A 23,291-nucleotide genomic window follows, 5' to 3' on the forward strand; every position below is an offset into this window, starting at 1 on the left:
CGAAAGAATCAGTCTAGAAAAGTTGAGAATTTCTGTCACTAAAACGATTGTGATATCATTGACAAAACTAAGAAAACTAGGGAGATGTGAGAGTGGGAAAATAAAATATCAAGTTCCCCTTGGAGTATTTTAATTTTGAGATGGCACAGGTTATCTTGTTGGAAATGCTAAACCATTATATTAGACTGTAATTGAAAAGAGACATTCAGATTGACTACATAGACCTGAGAAAGCAAAGAAGATATCTCATGTTAAAGGCTTGCAGGACAATTATAGTTAGGGGATGAAAACATAGATATTAATCCAACACAGTAGGAAATATTCAGACATAGAAGAAAAGAACTAAAAAATAACAATTATGAAAATCCAGGAAAGACAGAATGTCCAAATACTAACTCATTAATTTTTACAAGAAATACCGTATATCTATGTAACTTAGATTAATAGTCAACTTTTTATATTTTCTCTTTTTTTTTTTGAAAAGAGGATGTTATCCTCATACAAGAGTACTTTGAAGAATACATAATATAATCCTAAAACTTGCAACTATGTTATAAAAAATACAATTAGCATGGTTTATTGTTTAAAAGAATCTGACAGTATTTCTTGGAACCACATCATTCTTTAAATAGATAAATGGTAATATAATGATACCTAATTTCTTCCAGAGATATACTACACACACACACACACACACACACACACACACACACACATACATACATATATACATAGATAGATAGAGAGAGAGATAGAGAGAGATATATAGATATAGATATAGATAAAGTCCAAACACAATAAGGTTGGAACAAAAAAAAAGAGGAAATGAGGCAGATATATATTTTAAATAATTTGGTGTGGTGTATATATTTGAATTTTCATTTGTCATAAGATTCTGAATAGTAATAATAACTCTTTTCAGTATAATTAATTCGATTCAACAAATATCCATTTAGAATTTAGTTGCATCAGTGATGGACACTAAGGGAAAATGAAAGCAAGTAACATATTGTTGATGAAGTTGTGAATTGATCCAACCATCCTGGAGAGCATTTTGGGAATATGCTCAAATGGCTATAAAAGCATGTATATTCTTTGATGCAGCGATACCTCTTCTAGGTCAGTATCTCAAAGAGATCATAATAAGGGAAAAGAAATCTTGAGTGCAACAATATTTATAGCAACTCTTTTATTGGTGGGAAAGAATTGTACATTGAGGGGTTGCCCATCATTTGAGAGATGACTATATGAGTTGTTGTACATGAATAAAATGTGTAGCACTATTGTGCAATTATTATACAGCACTATTTTGCTATGAGAAATTAGGGTCAGTTAGCTTTCAGAAAAATCTGGAAAGACTTACATGAACTGCTGATGAAAGAAGTGAGCAAAAAACAGAATAATATGCTACACAGTAACAGTAACATTGTGTGATGATCAGCTATGGTAGACTTAACCGTTCTTGGAAGTACAATGAATTGAGACAACTGCAAAAAGCTCGTGATGGAAAATGCTATCCATATCCAGAGAAAACTCTATGAAGTCTGAATATAGATCAAAGCATGCTTCTTTCCTTTATTTTGCTGTTATTTTTTTTCTTTCTTGTTATTTTTCCCTTTGGTTCTTATTTTTCTTTCACAACATAGTTTATGTGGTAATATGTTTAATATGATTGTACATGTATAACCTATATAAGGTTGTTTGCTGTCTTGTGGAGTGAAGAGAGGTAGGAAAAAACATTGGAACTCAAAATCTTGCAAAAATGAATGATGAAAGCGATTTTTACAGGTAACTGAAAAAAAATACTACCAGGTGGAAGAAAAGATAGTTAAAGTTTAATAGGAGAAATAATATGAGGACTCAAAGGAATTTAAAACTATAACGCAAACTGGAAGAAGATAAGCATATGAAGAAGTTGAAAATGTTATGAAAGGCTTTCCCGGCGCGCGGGGGCAGTCGTGGTGGTTACCCCACTTTTCCAGCCGTTGCCGGCTGAGGCCCAGGAGCCGAAACTTGAGTCCCGGTTCCCCCAGGCTCCGGCCCCCGACCTGCCGGCAGGATGGTGAAGCCCAAGTACAAAGGACGGAGCTCCATCAACCCGTCCACCGCCAGCACAAACCCGGATCGAGTAAAAGGAGCTGGTGGTCAAAACATGCGGGACCGTGCAACAATTCGGCGCCTTAATATGTATCGGCAAAAAGAAAGAAGAAACCGTCGTGGTAAAGTAATTAAACCTCTTCAGTATCAGTCATCAGTGGCTTCTGGCACAGTGGCAAGAGTGGAACCCAATATTAAATGGTTTGGAAATACACGTGTGATTAAGCAGTCATCATTACAGAAATTCCAAGAAGAAATGGAAAAAGTTATGAAGGATCCATACCAAGTTGTCATGAAGCAAAGCAAATTACCAATGTCTCTCCTCCATGACCGAATCCAGCCTCATCACTCCAAAGTGCATATTCTTGACACAGAAACTTTTGAAACAACATTTGGCCCAAAGTCACAGAGGAAGAAACCTACTCTCTTTGTGAGTGACATGCAGTCTCTTCTAGAAAATGCAGAAGCCTCAACCAAGACTTACGACCAAAAGAAAGATCGTGACCTGGTAACAGAAGATACTGGTGAGAGGAATGAAGCGCAAGAGGAGATATTTAAAAAGGGACAGTCCAAACGAATCTGGGGAGAGCTCTATAAGGTGATCGACTCATCAGATGTTGTAGTACAGGTTCTTGATGCCAGAGATCCAATGGGCACGCGCTCTCCTCACATTGAGACTTACCTCAAAAAGGAAAAACCCTGGAAACATCTCATTTTTGTTCTTAACAAATGTGACCTTGTCCCAACTTGGGCAACAAAACGATGGGTTGCAGTCCTCTCCCAAGATTATCCAACACTTGCCTTTCATGCAAGTCTCACTAACCCCTTTGGCAAAGGAGCATTCATACAGCTTTTACGTCAGTTTGGAAAGTTGCATACTGACAAGAAGCAAATTAGTGTGGGATTCATTGGCTATCCAAATGTTGGCAAGAGCTCTGTGATAAATACTCTGCGTTCCAAGAAAGTTTGTAATGTGGCTCCCATTGCAGGAGAAACCAAGGTCTGGCAGTATATCACATTGATGCGTCGGATATTCCTTATTGACTGTCCAGGTGTGGTTTACCCTTCTGGGGACTCTGAAACGGACATTGTGCTGAAAGGAGTGGTTCAAGTTGAAAAAATTAAGAGTCCTGAAGACCATATAAGTGCTGTGCTTGAAAGAGCAAAGCCAGAATATATCAGTAAGACATACAAAATTGATGATTGGGAAAATGCTGAAGACTTCCTGGGAAAGTTAGCCTTCAGAACTGGAAAGCTTTTAAAAGGTGGAGAGCCTGACCTGCAGACTGTGGGCAAGATGGTTCTCAATGACTGGCAAAGGGGCCGAATTCCTTTCTTTGTCAAGCCACCCAATGCGGAGCCTCCGTCAGCGTCCCAGTTCCCAGCATCTTCAGCTGTTTCAGTAACATCACCCCATGAAACCAAGAAGGAAGAGGGGGAAAGTGAAGGTCAGGAAGCCACGGCTGTGGCTGAAAGGAACGAGGAGGAGAAAGAAAGCAATGACACAAATGCTGAGATGAGAGAGCTCCTGGCCCGTGTTCGACAGAACTTTGGCAAGATCAATGTCGTGCCTCAGTTTACGGGGGAAGATCTGGTCCCTGTGGAGATCTCAGACAGTGATGGAGAATTTGATGACTCCTTTGGAGAGGAGGAGGAAGCGGAAGAAGACCAGCTCAAGGAAGAGCAGGAGGAGTTAAAGCAGGCATCCCAGGGAGATGTAGAAATTGGCACCAAAGCAGTTATTAAAGCTCTGGATGAAAAAATTGCTAAGTACAAGAAGTTCTTAAGCAAAGCCAAAGCCAGAAAGTTTTCAGCGATCAGAATTCCCAAAGGATTTAGTGAAAAGGTATTTTCCAAATCTGAACCCAAATCCAAAGAGCAAGATGATGTAGAAGATAAAGCTCATACCAAGAAAGGAAAAAAGAGAAAGGCACATGAAGAGGAGGAGCCTGAAGATAAGTCTCCAAAGCTTACATCGAAGGCACGAAGGCGAGCTGATCGGCAGATGAGAGCCAAAAAGGTTGGGGTTCGCTACTATGACACTCACAACGTGAAAAACAAGAACAGGAACAAAAAGAAGACCAGTGACTCGGGGGGACAGAAGCATCACCACAAACAGTTCAAACGGAAGCAGTAACATTTTAATTGGTTTATTAAAATTTATAAAAATAAAAAAAAAAAAAAGAAAAAAAAAAAAGAAAATGTTATGAAAGTTCAAAAGTGGAGGAGACACAGTTCACTAAATTACAATTACATTAATGTCATGTAATACGTAGACCACTATCATGGAAGTCAGTGTATTTGGTTACAAATTCTGGCTCTCTTCTTAATTTTACTTGCTCAATTGTTTAAAATTTTTTAAAAAATTTTTCTTTATTACATTATTTTTTCAGTGTTCTGCAATCACTTCCATACATCTTAGATTTTTCCCCTCTCTCTCCATCCTTTCCCCCTCCCTCCGCCCTTCTCCCCATTTCCTCCATGAGATAGCTTACAATCTTATATAGGTTTTACACACACATTCCTATTAACTACATTTCCACGTTAGTCATGTTGCACAAAAGAATTAAAATTAATTAGAGAATCATAAAACAAAACAAAACATAATACAAATACATAATACATAATACAAAAAAAAATGGTCTGCTTCATTCTTCAATCCAATTCCTTAGTTCTTTCCTTGAATGTGGAAGGTGTTTTGCCTTAAGAGTCTCTTGGGGATTTTTTAAATCCTTTCATTGCAATGAAGTACTAAGTCTACCAGAAAATTTCTGCCTACACTGTGGTTGTTGCTGTGCATTATGTGCTCAATTTTGGACAAGTCATTTTTCCACCACAGGATTTTATTTAATCATTTGAAAAAAAAAATCCTTATTTACAAATGTGAGACATCAGGGTGAAGTGAATGAACTGGAAGGCCTGAGCTTAAGTTCTACTACTCGTACAAACTGGTTGTTTGTAACCCTCAACAAGGCAATTAATGTCTCCAAAAGTATAAAGTGTAAAAATTTTATTCAGTGGCATCCAATAGACGTATTTTCCTATTCTGAGAGTCCCCTACTTTAGAAACAATCATAGGTTTACTTCCTAGTTCACATTATACTAATGCCCAAAGTGTGGATATGAACTACATGAACTAAAATTCTTAATAGAAAGATCTTATAGATATTTTTAAGATTTGGTGAGTTGGTTTGGCTTTAATATTGCTTTGGAAGGTCATACCAAATTGAGAAGAAGAGAGAGAGAGAGAGAGAGAGAGAGAGAGAGAGAGAGAGAGAGAGAGAGAGAGAGGGAGAGAGAGAGAGAGAAGGAGCATTGTGACTTAAGAATACGTACTTAGAGCCAAGATGGTGGAGTGAGAGCAAGGACTCACCTAAGCTCTTAGACAAACTCCTTCACATACCTCTGAAAAGAGAATCTGACCAAATTTTGGTGGTACAGAATCCAATAGCAGAAATACTGTCACAGATTCCCAGCCCAGGACAGACTGGAAGGTCCATAGGAAGGATCTGTTCCATGGGAGTAAGCTCCCAGCACACAGTGCAGCACATCCAATAGAGTGGGAGGGCCCTGGAGAAACCTGGGACAGCAGCAGGCAGAACCAGCAGAGCAGGAGCCCAGGGTGGGAGACCAACAGAGCCGAATGAGTGACAGTCACTGAGCCCCAGATATAAGCCACAGCAGCTCTTGAGACTTTCAGCCTGAAGATTAAAGTCTATAAGTCACCTACTTGAACTTCTGGGAGCCAAAATGGTGGAGTGATCCATAAATCCTCTCTCTTCCCTCCTTGATGACCTCAAAAGAACCATAAAATATTTCCCAAGAAAAATCTTGGATCAATGGGAACAGCAGAGTCTCAAAACATCTGAGGTTAGGAAAGTAGCTAAGGGTGATTCCTCCTACTATGGTAGAGAAAAACCAGAAAGAGTGGAAACCCAGGGTGTTAGAAACTGGCACTATGACCCAGGCAAGTGTCAGCATTAGGAGAGGAGCCCCTGAAGGGGTGAAAACTCACACTAGGAACCAGAAGAGCCTCAGTGCTAGGAGAGGAGCAGCCAGGAGGGATGGAAACTTGCACTAGGATTTAGGTGTGCCTCAGCACTCCAGGGCAAATGGGAAGACAACAGGGCAGCTGGGATCACTATCCCCTGAGCTTATCTTTGCCTCAGTTCAGCTGAGCAGATCTCCCGTGACCAGACCATCCTTCCCTCACACTTAACAAGCTAACCCCAAGGCTGATAGGGGGAACATACACAGACACAGACACACACAGACACAGACACACACACACACACACACACACACACACACACACACACGATAAAAAGACACCTGCTCTCAGCTTTTTCACACCAGTCAGCTGAACACCAAGTTCTGCAGCTTCTAACTGAAAGAACCAGAAGCCACAACACAATCATCATCATTAACAAGAAAAAGCAAAACAAGAAAAAAACGTAGAATCTTTCTATGGGGACAAAGACCAAAACACAAATACCAAAGAGGTCAGTCAGTAGTGAGACTGTACTTCCATCTGAAACTTCAGAAGGGACTATGAACTGCTCACATGCACAAAGAGCTCTCATGGAACAGATGAAGAAGAAAATAGAAAAAAAACTGGCAAATGATTTTAAAAGTATGAAAAAAATCATTGATGAGAACACCTCTTTAAAAAGGAAAATTGAACAAATGGGAAAGGAAACAAAAAACCTACCTGGAAAAATTGGACAAATGGAAAAGGAAATACAAAAATTAACTGGAGAAAATAACTCCTTAAAAGGAACAATTGGACAGATGGAAAAGGAGATGCAAAAGTTAACTGAAGAAACCAATTTGATAAAAACAAGAATTGGGCAAGGAGAAACTAATGACTGTATGAGACAGCACGAGTCAATCAAATAAAATCTAAAGAATGAAAAGATAGAAGAAAATGTAAAATATCTAATTGGAAAAACAACTGACCCAGAAAATATATCCAGGAAAGAAAATTTAAGCCATATTGGCCTGCCAGAAAGCCACTATGAGAAAAACAGTCTGGACAATATCTTCCAGGAAATCATTAAGGAAAACTGTCCAGAATTGCTAGATTCAGAGGGCAAAGTGGTCATCAAAAGAATCCACTATTCACCTTCTGAAAGGGATCCCAAACTCAAAACCCCAAGAAATATCGTGGCCAAATTCCAGAACTATCAAGTGAAGGAGAAAATACTACAGGCAGCCAGAAAGAACACATTCAAATATTGAGGAGCTACAGTCAGGATCACAGAGGACCTCGCAGCTTCTACATTAAAAAACTGAAGGAATTGGAATCTGATACTTTGTAAGGCAAAAGAGCTGGTACTACAACCAAGAATCAACTACCCAGCAAAGTTCAGGATAACATTTCAGGCAAGGAGAAGGTCATTGAATGAAGTAAAGGATTTCCAGACCTTACGGACAAAAACTTCAGAACTTCATAGAAAATTCCATCTTCAAATGTAGGTCTCAAGAGAGGCATAAAAAGGTAAATGGGGGGAGGGAACAAAAAACTTGTTATTCAATTTGGGCAAACTGTTTATCTCCTTATAAGGGAAGACTGTACCTGTTAATTTTGAGATTTATACATTTATGATGAAATATAAAAGAGATACACATGGAGGGAAGGCGTACAAAGTAAACGATGACATGTTAAAATGTGATTTAAGCATGCAAAGGGATTGTAACAGGAGGTGTGAAAAGGAGGAAACAGAAAATAGTAAATTACATCACAGAAAGAAGTACAAAATCATAGGGAAAGAGGGGAGGGAGATGAGCATTGTTTGAGAGATACTCTCATCCCATTTGATTCAAGGAAGGAAAAGTAAACACGCATATAATTATAACTAGCTCTATGGACAGTAGGAGGGGAAGGGGGAAGAAAGGGGAGGGGAAGCTAAAATAGAGGGAAGAAGCAGTAAGGGTAAAAGGGAGTAAAAGAGAGGGGGCTAACAGAAGAAAGGGAAGGCTGCAAGAGGAGGTGGTGAAAAGTGAAAACTATTGAGCAGGGGAAGGGAGATGGGAGAGCTAAAAGCAGAATTGGTAAGAAAGAGGATGGATGGAAATACACAGATTGTAATCATAACTGTGAATGTGAATGGAATGAACTCTCCCAAAAAACAGAGATGGATAGCAGAATGAATTAAAAGCCAAAATCCAACAATATGTTATTTACAAGAAACACATTTGAAACGAGGGGATATACACAGGGTAAAGGTCAAAGGTTGGAACAGAATATATTGCGCTTCAGCTGATGTAAGAATAGCTGGAATAGCAATCCTAACCTCAGACAAAGCAAAAACAGAAATAGATCTAATCAAAAGGGAAAAGGATGGGAATTATATCCTGCTAAAAGGCACCATAGACAATGAAGCATTATCATTACTAAACATGTATGCTCCAAGTGATATAGCATGCACATTCTTAGAGGAGAGGTTGGGGGAACTGAAGGAAATAGTTGACAGCAAAATTACACTAGTAGGGGACCTCAACCTCTCTCTCTCTCTGAAATTGATGAATCTAACCTCAAAATAAACAAAAAAGAGGTTAAAGAGATAAGTAGAACTTTGGATATTGTAGATATGATAGATCACTGGAGAAAACTGAATGGGAATAGAAAGGAATGTACCCTTTTCTCAGCAGTACATGGCACATAAACAAAAATGGACCATGTAATAGGACTTCAAAACCTCACAACCCAGTGCAGAAAGGCACAGGAAACCAATGCACCCTTCTCAGATCATAATGCAATAAAAATTATATGTAATAAAAAGCCATGGAAAGATAACCCAAAAATCAATTTCAAACTAAATAATCTAATCCTAAAGAAGGATTGGGCTAAACAACAAATTGTAGAAACAATCAACAACCTCATTCAAGAGAATGACAATAATGAGACAACATACCATATCTTATGGGATACTGGAAAAGCAGTTCTTCGGGGAAGTTTTATATCTTTGAATGCCTGCATAAATAAAGTAGAGAAAGAGGAGATCAATGACTTGGGTATGCAGCTGAAAAAGCTAGAAAAAGAGGAAATCCCCAAGTACATACCGAATTAGAAATACTGAAAACCAAAGGAGGGATTAATAATATTGAAATGAAGAAGACTATTGAATTAATAAATAAAACACAATAGTTGGATTTATGAAAACAATCTAAAAAAATTGATAAACCTTTGGTCAATTTGATTTAAAAAAGAAAAAAAATAAAATTACTAATATCAAAAATAAAAAGGCTGAATTTACCTCTAGTGAGGAAGAAATTAAAAAAATAATTAGAAAATACTTTGCCCAACTTTATGCCCACAAATTCGACAATCTAAATGAGATAGATGAGTATTTTATAACATACAAATTGCCCAGTTTAACAGAAGAGGAAGTTGAATACTTAAATAACCCCATCTCAGAAAAGAAATTGAACAAGCCATCAATGAACTCCCTAGGAAATAATCTCCAGGGTCAGATGGATTTGCAAGTGATTTCTATCAAACATTTAAAGAACAGTTAATTCCAATACAATGTACATTATTTTTCAAAATTGGGGAAGAAGGAGTCCTCCCAAATTCTTTCTATGATACAAATATGGTTTTGATACCTAAACCAGGAAGAGACAAAACAGGGAAAAAAAAAAAAAAAACTAAAGACTAATTTCTGTAATGAATATAGAAGCAAAAATTTTAAATAAGATTTTAGCAAAACGAATACAGCACCTTATCACGAGAATAGTACATTATGATCAGGTAGGATTCATACCCAGAATGCAGGGCTGGTTCAATATTAGGAAAACCATTAGCAAAGCGATCCTATCAACAACAAAACTAACAAAAAAACATATGATTATTTCAATGGACATAGAAAAAGGTTTCGACAAAATACAACAAACATTCCTATTAAAAAGGCTGGAGAACATAGGAATAAAGGGAATTTTCCATAAAATAATAAGCTATATCTACCTAAAACTTTCAGCTAGAATTATATGCACTGGAGATAAGCTAGATGTATTTCCAATAAGATTAGGGGTGAAGCAAGGATGTGTATTATCACCATTATTACACAATATTGTACTAGAAATGTTACCTATAACAATTAGACAAGATAAACAAATTGAAGAAATAAGAATAAGGAAAGAAGAAACTAAGTTAGTACTCTTTGCAGATGATATGATGATATACTTCGAGAATCCCAGAGACTCAAGCAAAAAAGTACTTGAAATGATAAACAACTTTGGCAAAGTTGCAGGTTACAACACAAACCCACACAACTCTTCTGCATTACTATATGTTAGCACCAAAGTCTAACAGCAAGGGATAGAAAGAGAAATTCCATTTAAATCTAGGGTAGGCACTATAAAATTTTTGGGAGTTTACCTGCCAAAACAAATCTAGGGGCTATATGAACATAATTTCAAGACACTTTTTGCACAAATGATGTCAGATCTAAGTAAAGTGGAAAAACATCAGTTGCTCATGAGTAGGCCGAGCCAATATAATAAAGTGAAAGTTCTACCTATTACTTAGTGCTGTACCAGTTAAACTCTCAGATAATTATGTTCTAGAACTGGATGAAATAATATCAAAATTCATATGGAAGGACAAAAAGTCCAGAATATCAAAGGGACTAATGAAAATTAATGCTTGGGAAGGTGGCCTAGCTCTACCAGATCTCAAGTTGTATTATAAAGCAGCAATTTTCAAAAGCACTTGGTACTGGCTAAGAAACAGAAGTGTAGACAAGTGGAACAATCGAGGTACTCAAGACACAGAAGGCAAGAAATATAGCAACCTCCTGTTTGATAAACCCTAGGACCCCAGCTTCTGGGACAAGAACTCACTGTTTGACAAGAATGCTGGGAAAACTGGATAATAGTGTGGAGGAAACTAAGCATAGACCCATGCCTTCCACCGTACACAAGATTAAAATTCAAACGAGTATACGATCTAGGTATAAAGATTGATACCATGGACAAACTGGAGGAGGAAAGAATAGTGTATCTATCAGATTTATGGAGAAGGGAAGAATTTTTGAATAAAGAAGAGATGGAAACATTATGAAATGCAAGATCGATAATTTTGATTACATTAAACTGAAAAGTTTTTGCAGAACCAAACCCAATGCAACCAAAATTCTCAGGGATGTAGTAAATTGGGAAGAATTTTTGCAACTAAACTTGGGATAAAGGTCTCATTTCTAGAATATATAGAGAACTGAGTCAAATGTACACCAATACAAGTCATTCCCTAATTGATAAATGGTCAGAGGATGCAAACAGGCAATTTTCAGAGGAAGAACTTAAAGATATCTGTAATCAAATGAGAAAATGCTCTAAATCACTTTTGATTAGAGAGATGCAAATCAAAACAACTCTGAGGTACCACATCACATCTAATAGATTGGAAAACATGACAGAACAGGAAAATGAGAAATGTTGGAGAGGATATGTGAGAGTTGGAACACTAAGTCATTGTTGGTGGAGCTGTGAGCTCATCCAGCCATTCTGGAGAGGAATTTAGAACTATGCCAAAAGGGCTACAAAAACATGCACAAACTTTGACCCAACAGTATGGCTTTTAGGACTGTATCCCCAAGAGATCATAAAAATGGGAAAGGGTCTCACATGTACAAAAATATTTATAGTAGCACTCTTTGTAGCTGCCCCAAACTGGAAGTCAAGGGGATGCCCATCAATTAGGGAATGGGTGAATAAATTATGGTATATGAATATAATGCAATACTATTGCACCATAAGAAATGATGAACAAGAAGACTTCAGAGAGGCCTGGAAAGACTTATATGATCTGATGCTGAGTGAAAGGAGCAGAACTAGAAGAACTTTGTGCACAGCAAAAACCGCAGTGTGCGAGAGTTTTTTTTCTGGTAGACTTGGAACTTCATAGCAATGCAAAGACATAAAAAAAAATTTCTTCTAAGGCAAAATGCTTTCCACACACAGAGAAAGAACTGTGGAATTCAATCACAGAGTGTAGCAGATCATTTGTGTGTGTGTGTGTGTGTGTGTGTGTGTGTGTGTTATATTTTTGTTTGCTATATGATTTTTTCCCATTTGTTTTAGTTCTTCTACACAGCAGCACTATAGTGAAAATATATTCAATAGGAATGTGTGTGTGGATCATATGTACAATTGTATGCCGTCTTGGGGAGGGAGTGGGGTAGATGGGGGGAAAATCTAAGTTTTATGGTAGTGATTGTAGAACATTAAAAATTAAATATTAAAATTAAAAAATTAAAAAGAAATTAAACAAAAGAGTGACATAGACATGAGATTATTTGCCCTATACTTTTAATGCTTCACTGAATTACTAGTGTGTCAATTAAGATCTAGAAGTGAAAAAAAAAGAATATATACTCAATGGTGGAAATTTAGAGATGTGGAATATAATACATAATGTAGCTGTTTGGGGTAAAAATAAATCAAGGAATAAGAGAAGCAATATTATAATTGGAGTGTGATATAGACCACCTGAATGGAAGGAGGGAGTAGAAGATGAGCATGAGAAATGCAAGTGGAAAATAAACCCAACCCCAAGCATGCTAGAGCTGCAAAGAGAAAATTCATTTGTCTGGACATCTGCTAAATTTTCTCTCTAGTAAAACCAGAGAAAAATGATAATTGACTTTAGTTATATTTCTAACCCTTCCAAAGTGGATGAGGTAATGACATAAAGCTTGATTCTTGTGATTCTCAGAAAAAGAATGTAGTTTCTCGTGTAGAAATATGAGTAATCTTAAAGGATAGCAGCTTTTACAATAAGCAGAAAGTGGTTACTGAAGTAAAAATGATAGGAACTTTTGGAGGAATGGCTATTGCATATTGATTGATTGATTGATTGACTGATCAATAAAGAGAAGCCCTGTTTGATCTCAGAAATTCCACTTAACTTTTGTAAAATAATTTGCAAATGGATTAAAATAGGTATAGTAAGATGATCTAAAATGCTTTAGAAGAAATAGGTTCAAATTGGAAATGTTCCTCTCCACAATAAAATTCTATTAAAGTGGAGACCTTGGGATTGAAAGCTAATAAAAGTATAACAGGGGAGTAAAAGTTCAAATGAAGAGGAAAATCCCAAAGTTTTGCACCCATGAAAACCTAAGACATAGTCATAAGATCCTTCTTTTGCTAAGGGAAGTTTCTTGAAATGTTATCCCGTTCAGTTTTCTAATTTTACACATGAGGAAACCCAGGGACATGAAATGACTTGCTCAAGGTCATATTGATAATAAGTTATGGAGTAGAATTGAAACCCATATCCTGACTTCAAAAACAGTACACTCCTTTCTTCTTCTTTTCCTTCCTTCTTTCCTTCATTTCTTCATTTCTTCCTTCCTATTTTCCTTTCTCTTTTTAAAAAGGGTATTCTTTTCAATAGACCAAAAATAACAACACATACTGGCTGTGTGACATTGGGTAAATTACTTTATCTCATATCACCTAAGATAAAACTCCAAGAGTATAAGTTGCACAAAATGTAATAAGTTATATTGGTAGGGGGGAAATTTCCTATCTGAGAATTCTGTGTACCAAGGAAATCAAAGGTTCAATTCTTATGCTCTATCCTTGGCTAGCACATAGCTGCAACAATCTCTGAATATTTTCAGGCTTTTTATCTCAGACTTCTTTGTTTCTTCCAAGAAAAGAAAAATATATCCATTAAAGAGGCATTTGACTCAGCTATGCTTGCATTATTTACAGCTACTTGGAATATCACCATATATATTTCTGAAATCCAAACTTTTCATTTTTTTCTAGACACCCCAGGACACTTTGCTGACATTTTGCCAATACACCAGGGAAGAACCTGTGGGTGGTGAGTGTAAGACAGATTGTCTATTATTAAATAGTTTCTCTCAATTATAAAGGTTGCCATTTCATATGCTTCATTTTGACTAAATGATTAGCATGCTGTGATTTCTTTAAAGAGAGATTAAAACACTAACTTTGATTTTTTGAAGCTATTAATAATTTTGATGAGCTTATTTTATATTTTCTTTTAATTTATAGCATAATTGGTGCTATTTTTTAAAAAAGTGACCCTAGTTATCAGCATCTTCAAGTGTATTTATAGATTAGTCTAGTTCAAGTCAGACCTTCCTATGACTTTATTTGTGGTCACTGACTTATTAATCTGTGCTTCTCATAGTGTACTTAAGTGACAGGAAAAACAACTTCTCTCAAAACTCATTCGTATTTTTTTAAAAAATTGGAGGGAGAAAATGTGTGATAAATGATCAGAACATTTCATATTATTTTTCTCTTTTTTAATTTAGTTCATTTTGACCAATGCATTTGATAAAAACCTTATCCAAAGCAAAACATACCTCTTAGACCACAATGGGTCATAGTAAATAAAATATATCTCTTTAAGCTGGCTTAACAATTAATGAGAATGACACACATTCATACAAACTAATAGTATAGTGTTTCTTTAAACGATGATCTCTTCCATTTGGTTACAATCACGTACATATGATAGCTAGTATTCTCAGACAACTTACAAGAGATAATATCATCCTATTCTTCCAACTTAACAGGCCAAGTAGTATATGAATTTCTTTAATATATACAATATTAATGTCACGATTAAAATTGTCCTGTCATGTTAAAGCTCATAGACTTTCTCTAATTCTTCAGATTTTTGTGTGTATATTGCCTCAGTTTTCTGTGAATAGTGAGAAACTAATGAAAATTTTCCTTTCAGACAGAAAAATTATAAAGAGCAAAAGCTTAAAAAGAAAGGAGAAAAGAAGAAAAATAGGTTAAGTCATCTCTTTTTGAACTTTCTTGAAACAAATATAACCATTTGTTTGTTATAATATTAAGAAGTCTTGTTCAATAATGAAGAGACAGTTGGTCTCAGGATGATGAGTTCCAGTCCACTTCTGACACAATGGCTGAATGACTCTAGACAAGTCACTTAATGTTTCAGTCCAACAGACAACTAAGATTACCAAGAGAACAGAGATAACAATCTGCATTTTTTAGAGTTTCTTAATTAGGGAGATACATAGAGTAATTCAATCATGTGACGGGGGAATTCTGTACACACACACACACACAAACACATTCATGCACACATACATGGGTGTGTACCATAAATAGATGTATGTATATATGTATGAATCTATTAATGTATCTATGTATCACGCATGTAGCTATACATCTTTATGCATCTATGTCTCTGCTTCTCTGCTTCTGCATCTCTCTCTCTCTGTCTCTGTCTCTCTGTCTCTGTCTTTCTCTCTCTCTTCTTGACAACAGAAAACAGAAGAACTAACCAACCAGGAATAATGGATGGGCAGTACAGAGACAGATTTTAACTGAAAAATTTTCAAGTGAATGAATTTATTTCAAAATGAAATGGCTAACTTCAGGGAAGAGCAAATTTACCCCCTTAAATAATCTTCAAGTAGAGGGAGGAGACAACTGATAGGATATACTATAAAATATAGAGGGCAATATTAATTGGATGCTAATCATATATCCCTTCCAACTCTGAGATTCCTTATTAGTTTTGATTGCATTAATTGTTCAGTAATTGTTTCCAACTATATTTCATGTAGATAACCTGGTATATTCATGGCAGTGTGCTAACAACGCTCTAGACTAGAAATATTCACTTGGTAGAGGAGTTTTACGCACTAAAATACTAAAAAGAGACTTTAATATTTGATTTTTCTGGGATACTATAATCATCTCTATCCTCTTGTGCATTTCCATCCAGGACAAAAGAAAATAGAGTTAATTGGAGAAATTTAGAACAGTCAGCTATGCATCCACCACACTCAGCTTTGGTTAGGCTTTTATAAAGTATGACTAGAAGAATATATGTCTTCTCCATCTCTGAAATCCATTCACCTTGAAAACATAGCGTATTCAAGATGACAGGATTACAGGCTTCTCAAAAAAGCGGCAAACAATAGGTCCAATAAAGATGGACTCTGTTCACACTTTTGGTGTCCTGTCACATGACACTCTCATCAATACACAGATAGACAGGTTGCCTCATACTAATGTCAGCTGTTTATACATGTAATATGGAAAGTCTTTCACATCACAAAATTTTGAAAAGGGACTGTAACATTCTAGTATGTATTTATTGTTGTCACAATTGAGTTTGTTTTTAAGTCAGTGTAATCTTACATTTATTTTATCAAATTCCTTAAATTGGTACATGACATCAAAAATAGGTGAGACTGCTTATGTATCAAAGGGTGATAAGATATTAAAATAACTTTTAAGAATTAGATATTACTTGACCTAGAATTGGAAGGGCACTTAAAGATCATTTGATAAAACTTTCTATTTCAATTCCATAAACATTCATTAAATGCTTACTATAGGAAACAATTAGAAATAAAGTAGATATCTATTGATTTCAGAATGGTTAAACATTTTGTGGAGAATAAATATTAAGGAATAGAATAATACTTTAAGAAATTATGTATGATGAATAAAGGGAAGTGTAGAAAGTGATAATTGGATTGATGCAGAGTGAAATACACAAAACAGAGAATAATGAAAATATTAAAATGTACACAATAATTAAAAAATAAATTTTTAAAATGAACACCCCAAAGTAGACTTAAGAAATTTGAGAGGAATCACCAATCTATGTGTTTGTGGAGGTGTGTACTTAATAGGTATTACATATTGTCCATATTTTTAAAACTTTTTAATATGTTAATGAGTGGTGCAGATCTTTTTCTCTTCAAAGATGCTTTTTATTTTGTCAAGTGGCTTTTTGGAAAGTGGAAGGGGAGGAACACTTGAGCTGATGATGAAAAACCAAAAATATCAATAAAAACTCATTTTTTAAAAAAGTGCTTTGCAGTTGATAGCTGTCATTATTTCCACTATTTATCTAAGGTCTTTTAAATAGGATGAAACGGATGACAATAATTTGGATTAATAAATAATGACATGATCAATCATAATGCCAAAACTTAAAACTAATAATTTATTATGATTGATAACAAATCAGAACCATGTGAAAATGTGGGATTTTTTTTTATGAAACTCAACCATCACAAGAATGCTTTGTTTTGAATTATTTGGGTAATTGCTTTGCTTCTCCACTTAATATGTGTAGACAGACTTTTAGTGATAGCTTTCAAATTACAAACTAGTCCTTATCTTTCCTAATGAAAGAGTAGGAAGAAATAGAATGTAGCACACATGATTTATTTTAAGTCACGATTACAAATAAATAGAAAACAATTGCCTCTCTACCTTCGTCATTCTAGAGGGAAAAGGATCTTCCCTTGAAATTTCCTTGATGTCAACAAACGTATAGAAGTAGGACCTTCCTTCAAAAAAATAGAAGTGACTACAAATATGAATCATGTTTCCAATTGACTTGCCTGTTAATGAACTTGTTTGGATGATAACACCAAATACAATATTTACCTGCAATTGTCTATTACTTTTAGATTTAAATCTTTGAAGCAAATACTATGTACTACCAGAGGCAGGAAAATGTAATATTTAAGGCGGGGTCTGAGCTTATGAGTTGAAGAGAGTTTTGACTGGGGGTGAGGTGAGCTTGAAGAGATGATAAATATGTGTGCAGTGTCAGCTAGTCCTCACTTTGACATAATTTTAGCAAATGCATAGCTGAGGAACTAGAAATAGGAATACACAATACACAATTACCCATTTAAACACACACAGAATGGGGGTATGTGTGTAAATTTTAGAGCTGCAGAATCAACAAAATGATGGAATGAGACAAATCTCCAGCACGAGACTGTCTGGAAGGTGATGAAGGGTTTATTGCATTGGGCTAGGAGTAGGGAGCCATCCAGCATGGGCTCTGCTGGCACAAATAAGTCTTTTGGGACTAAATCACTGCTAACTGCAGTAGTTTTCTGACTTTTCTACCCACAAATGACAAAGACAACTTCAAATGTCAGTAGGAGGACTATGTCAGACCTTGAGGAGAGAAGAATAAGAGCTAGCACCAGCCCCAGGGTAAAGACAGGAGTGAGGGCCCCCATCCCCAAGGTGGCAGCTGCTTCCTGATCTCTCTGACTATAGACAGTGAGGGGATCCAAGTGGCTGATCAGAAGGGAATTGTAGGGATTTCTTTGCTGGCAGTGAGGCAGGAATCTCTTACTTTGCTCTGCCTGAATCTGGATCATAGTCTTGGGTGATGTTACTGGAGTGAGGAAGCGCATTGTCATGGTGCACCTTGTGCTAGCAGTGGAAAAGAAATCCTCTTCACAGTTCCAAGGCTAAAAAGAGTGTTTGTAGTCACTCATGGACAAGAGCACAGATCAGGAGAAGAGTAAACACCTCACTTTGATCATATATTCTGGGAAGAAATAAAAATTTATAGGTCCCTAGAAATATCTCTTAAACAACTGGGAAAAATGCCTGAAGCATGGGACAGTGCACTCTACAATCTGGAAGCAGAGTACTGCCTTCACAAAGAGCTCAGAAAGCAAGTAACTGGCTAGAAGAATGAGCAAGCAGAGAGGAAAAAGCCAGACTATAGAATGTCACTTTGCTGACAAGAAATATCAAAACATAAAACCAGAAGCCAACAACAAATTTAAACCTTCTACATCCAAAGCTTAGAAGAAAAATAAAAATTTGTCTCAGACGACTGAAAAACTCAAACAAGATTTTGAAAATCAAAGAAGAAAGACAGAGGAGAAATGTGTAGATATATGAGAGTGATGCAAGAAAATCATGAAAAATGAATCAACAATTTGTTAAAGGATAACCAAAAATGCTGAATAGAATAGCAATTAAAAAACAGACTAATCCAAATGGCAAAAGATATCCAAAAAGTCATTGAGAAGAAGAATGTCTTAAAATCCAGAATTGGTTAAATGGAAAAAGAGGTCCAAAATCTCACTAAAGAAAATAGTTCCTTAAATGTTAGAATGAAGCAAATGGAAGCTAATGACTTTAGAAGAACTCAATAAATTATAAAACAGAACAAAATGAATGAAAAAAATAGAAGACAATGTGAAATATCTCATTGGAAAAACCACCAATCCAGAAAATATGTACAGGAGTAATAATTTATTGAAGTACTTGAAAGCCATGATCAAAACAGGAACCTAGAGGTAAACTTCCAAGACATTATAAAGGAAAATTCTCTTGATATTCTAGAACCAGAGGATAAAATAAGAAATAATTCACTGATTCCCTCCTGAAAGAGATCCCGAAAGGAAAACTCCTAGAAATATTGCAGCCTGATTCCAGAATTCACAGGTCAAGGAGAAAAATTTGCAAGTAGTGAGAAAGAAGCAATTCAAATATTGTGGAAACACAATCAGGATAACACAAGATCTAGCAAATTCTACATTAAGGGATATAAAGGCTTGGAATATAATATCCCTAGAGTCAAAGGAGGTAGAAGTAAACCAAGAATCACCTAAAATAACATAAAACGGAGTACACTACTTCAAGGAAAAAAAAGGAATTTCAATCAAATAGAGGACTTTAAAGCATTGTTGATGAAAAGATCGGAGATGAATAGAGAAATTTGAGTTTCAAATACAAGATTCCGGAGAAGCATATGCATATCTGTGTTTGAGTATACACATATGCACACACATATGTGTGTATGTATTTATGTATGTATAGATTGTATACACATAAATGCATGTATATATACATACATGTGTACACATGTGTATATATGGATAAATGCATATTTTATGTGTTTACATATATGCAACACATACAATACACAATACACATATACATGTGCATACATATTCCCATGTATGCACATATTTATTCACGTGTGTGCGTGTATGCATATACACCTATATACTTATACACATATGCACATACACACATATAAGAGCATGGAAGTGTTTCCACTCAACAGGTACCATTTTATTTAAAACAGCTCTTAGGCTTATCACAGGGGACCAGATGTATGTAGAAAGTCGCCCTCAATAGCTCATAAAATACCTGTGAAAATGAGTCTAAACAAATTCTAGAGCAGCAAAAGCCACAAAATGAAGGAGTGAAACATATTTCCTGTCCAAGACAACCTAGAAAGCCAAAAGGAAAGTACTGTTGCACCAGGCTCAGAGCTGAGGGCAGCCCAAATCAACACGAGATCCCAAGGCAAAGACGTGACTGGAGCCAGCTTCAGGGCAAGTAATCACAGGTAGTGGCTGTGGGTCACAGATTTCTCAATCCACAAATGCCAAAAAGAGCCTCAGATGTCAGTAAAAACCTCTTTCACCTGGGTGAGAGGTGAAGTCCTTCTGACCCCAGCCCTGGACCTTGAGAAGTGGCAACCACTGCCACAGCAGTACCACTTTTGGACAACTCGGTCAAAAGACCATGGGGGAATGAAGTACCTGATCTGGGTCTCAGTCTAGAGCAGAGATCCTGGGGTGAGGAGGAGAGCTGGCTGACAGATCTGGTGGTGGGTGTGGAGAGGGTATCCTACTTTCAGTTCCAGGGCAGAAAAGAGTGCTTGTCATTGCTCACAGACAAGAACACAGGCCAGGAGAGGAGTAAAGTCCTGTTGCTTGGAGGAACTGAGAACTTACAGGTCGTTATAGATATCTCAGAGAATAACTGCAGAAAACCTCTGAAGCCTAAGGTTGTATACCCTCGACTTTTTGACAAAGGTCTCGAAACTCAAGTAACTGGCAGGAAAAATGACCAAAAAAAGGGGAAAAATAAGATTATAAGAAGGTAACTTTCTTGGTGCAAAGATATTTTCTTCTATCCTTTCGTATGAGGAAGACCTAATTATACCATCAGAAGAAAACATCAAAGTAAAGGCTTCTACATCCAAGACTTCCAAAGAAAATATGCAATGGTTTCAGGCAATGAAAGAGCTCAGAAAGTATTTTGAAAATCAAGTAAGAGAGAAGGAAGAAATTTTGGGAAGAGAAATGAGGGCAATGCAAGAAAATCATGAAAAGCTAATCAACAGGTTGATTAAGGAGACCCCCAAAATGATGAAGAAAATCATACCTTTAAAAACAGACTGACCCAAATGGGAAAAGAGAGCCAAAAGACCAATGGGAAGAATGCTTTAAAAAGCAGAAGGGGGGGGGCGGAGCCAAGATGGTGGAGTAGAAAGATACACATATGCTAGCTCTGAACCCACAGCCCATAAAATATCTGTAAAGAAGAACTCCCAACAAATTCTGGAGTAGTGCAAGCCACAGAACAACGGAGTGGAGGAGATTTCTGTTCCAGAGAGCCCTGAAAGACAGACACCAAAGGTCCATCGCGCACCAGACTCAGAGCAGAGCCCAGCCCTGCCTTGGCCCCGCAGCACTGAGAGGAGAAGATCCAAGCAGGTTTCAGGGACACATGTGCCAGGGGTGAATGAGAGAGTCTTTTTGGCTCTCCAGGAGGTGAGTGGGGTGTCTCCATGGCTCGGACCCCCTTGGGAGGCAGCAGCGGAGAGGGGCTCCCCAAGCCGACAGGAGCCCAGATTCATTGTTGAAGGTCTCTGCATAAACCCCTTGAGGGAACTGAGTCCCTTGTGGAGGCCCTGCCTCTGCCTTAGCACCTAAACTTAATCTCACACAGAATAGCAGCCCTGCGACAACCAAAGCCCTGAGGCTGGGAAGCAGCATTTGAATCTCAGACTCTAAGCGCTGGCTGGGTGGACCTGGAGACAAGGTGGGGGTGGAGAGGAAACGCAGAAGTCAAGTCACTGGCTGGGAAAATGCCCAGAAAAGTGAAAAAAAAATAAGACCAAAGAAGGTTACTTTCTTGGTGAACAGATATCTCCTCCCTTCTTTTGAAATGAGGAAGAACAAGGCTTACCATCAGGGAAAGACACAGAAGTCAAGGCTTCTGTATCCCAAACATCCAGAATAAATATTCAACGGGCTCAGGCCATGGAAGAGCTCAAAAAGGATTTTGAAAATCAAGTTAGAGAGGTGGAGGAAAAACTGGGAAGAGAAATGAGAGAGATGCAAAAAAAAAAAGCATGAAAAGCAAGTCAACACCTTGCTAAAGGAGACCCAAAAAATGCTGAAGAAAATATCACTTTGAAAAATAGGCTAACTCAGTTGGCAAAAGAGGGTCAAAAAGCCAACGAGGAGAAGAATGCTTTAAAAACCAGAATTAGCTAAATGGAAAAGGAGGTTCGAAAGCTCACTGAAGAAAAGAGTTCTTTCAAAATTAGAATGGAACAGACGGAGGCTAATGACTTTATGAGAAACCAAGAAATCACAAAACAAAACCAAAAGAATGAAAAAATGGAAGATAATGTGAATTATCTCATTGGAAAAACAACTGACCTGGAAAATAGATCCAGGAGAGACAATTTAAAAATTATGGGACTACCTGAAAGCCTTGATCAAAAAAAGAGCCTAGACATCATCTTTCATGAAATTATCAACGAAAACTTCCCTGAGATTCTAGAACCAGAGGGCAAAATAAGTATTCAAGGAATCCACCAATCACCGCCTGAAAGAGATCCAAAAAGAGAAACTCCTAGGAACATTGTGGCCAAATTCCAGAGTTCCCAGGTCAAGGAGATAATATTGCAAGCAGCTAGAAAGACACAATTCAAGTATTGTGGAAATACAATCAGGATAACACAAGATCTAGCAGCTTCTACATTAAGGGATCAAATGGTGTGGAATAGGATATTCCAGAAGTCAAAGGAACTAGGACTAAAACCAAGAATCACCTACCCAGCAAAACTGACTATAATACTTTAGAGGAAAAAATGGTCTTTCAATGAAAGGGAGGATTTTCAAGCATTCTTGATGAAAAGACCAGAGCTGAAAAGAAAATTTGACTTTCAAACACAAGAATGAAAAGAAGCATGAAAAGGTAAACAGCAAAGAGAAGTCATAACGGACTTACTAAAGTTGAACTGTTTACATTCCTACATGGAAAGACCATATTTGTAACTCTTGGAACTTTTCAGTATCTGAGTAGTTGGTGGGATTACACACACACACACACACACACACACACACACACACATATACATGCACACACAGAGACAAAGAGCACAGAGTGAATTGGATAGGATGGGATCATATCTAAATAAAATGAAATTAAGCAGTGAGAGAGAAATATGTTGGGAGGAGAAAGGGAGAAGTGGAATGGGGCAAATTATCTCTCATAAAAGAGGCAAGCAAAAGACTTTTTAATGGAGGGAAAAAGAGGGGATGTGAGAGAAACACATGAAGTTTACTCTC

General features: G+C 36.9%; 1 protein-coding gene across 1 annotated transcript; it reads left to right on the top strand.

Moving 5' to 3' along the window:
- Nucleotides 1–1,937: 1,937 nt before the first annotated feature.
- LOC140512797 (nucleolar GTP-binding protein 2-like) lies at nucleotides 1,938–4,299 on the top strand. Its single transcript, XM_072622141.1, has one exon. It carries the CDS (start codon nucleotides 2,060–2,062, stop codon nucleotides 4,232–4,234), a length of 2,175 nt encoding a protein of 724 aa, XP_072478242.1. The 5' UTR covers nucleotides 1,938–2,059; the 3' UTR covers nucleotides 4,235–4,299.
- Nucleotides 4,300–23,291: the final 18,992 nt, after the last annotated feature.

Source organism: Notamacropus eugenii, chromosome 6 (assembly GCF_028372415.1).
Source record: "Notamacropus eugenii isolate mMacEug1 chromosome 6, mMacEug1.pri_v2, whole genome shotgun sequence".
NCBI classification, from domain to species: domain Eukaryota; kingdom Metazoa; phylum Chordata; class Mammalia; order Diprotodontia; family Macropodidae; genus Notamacropus; species Notamacropus eugenii.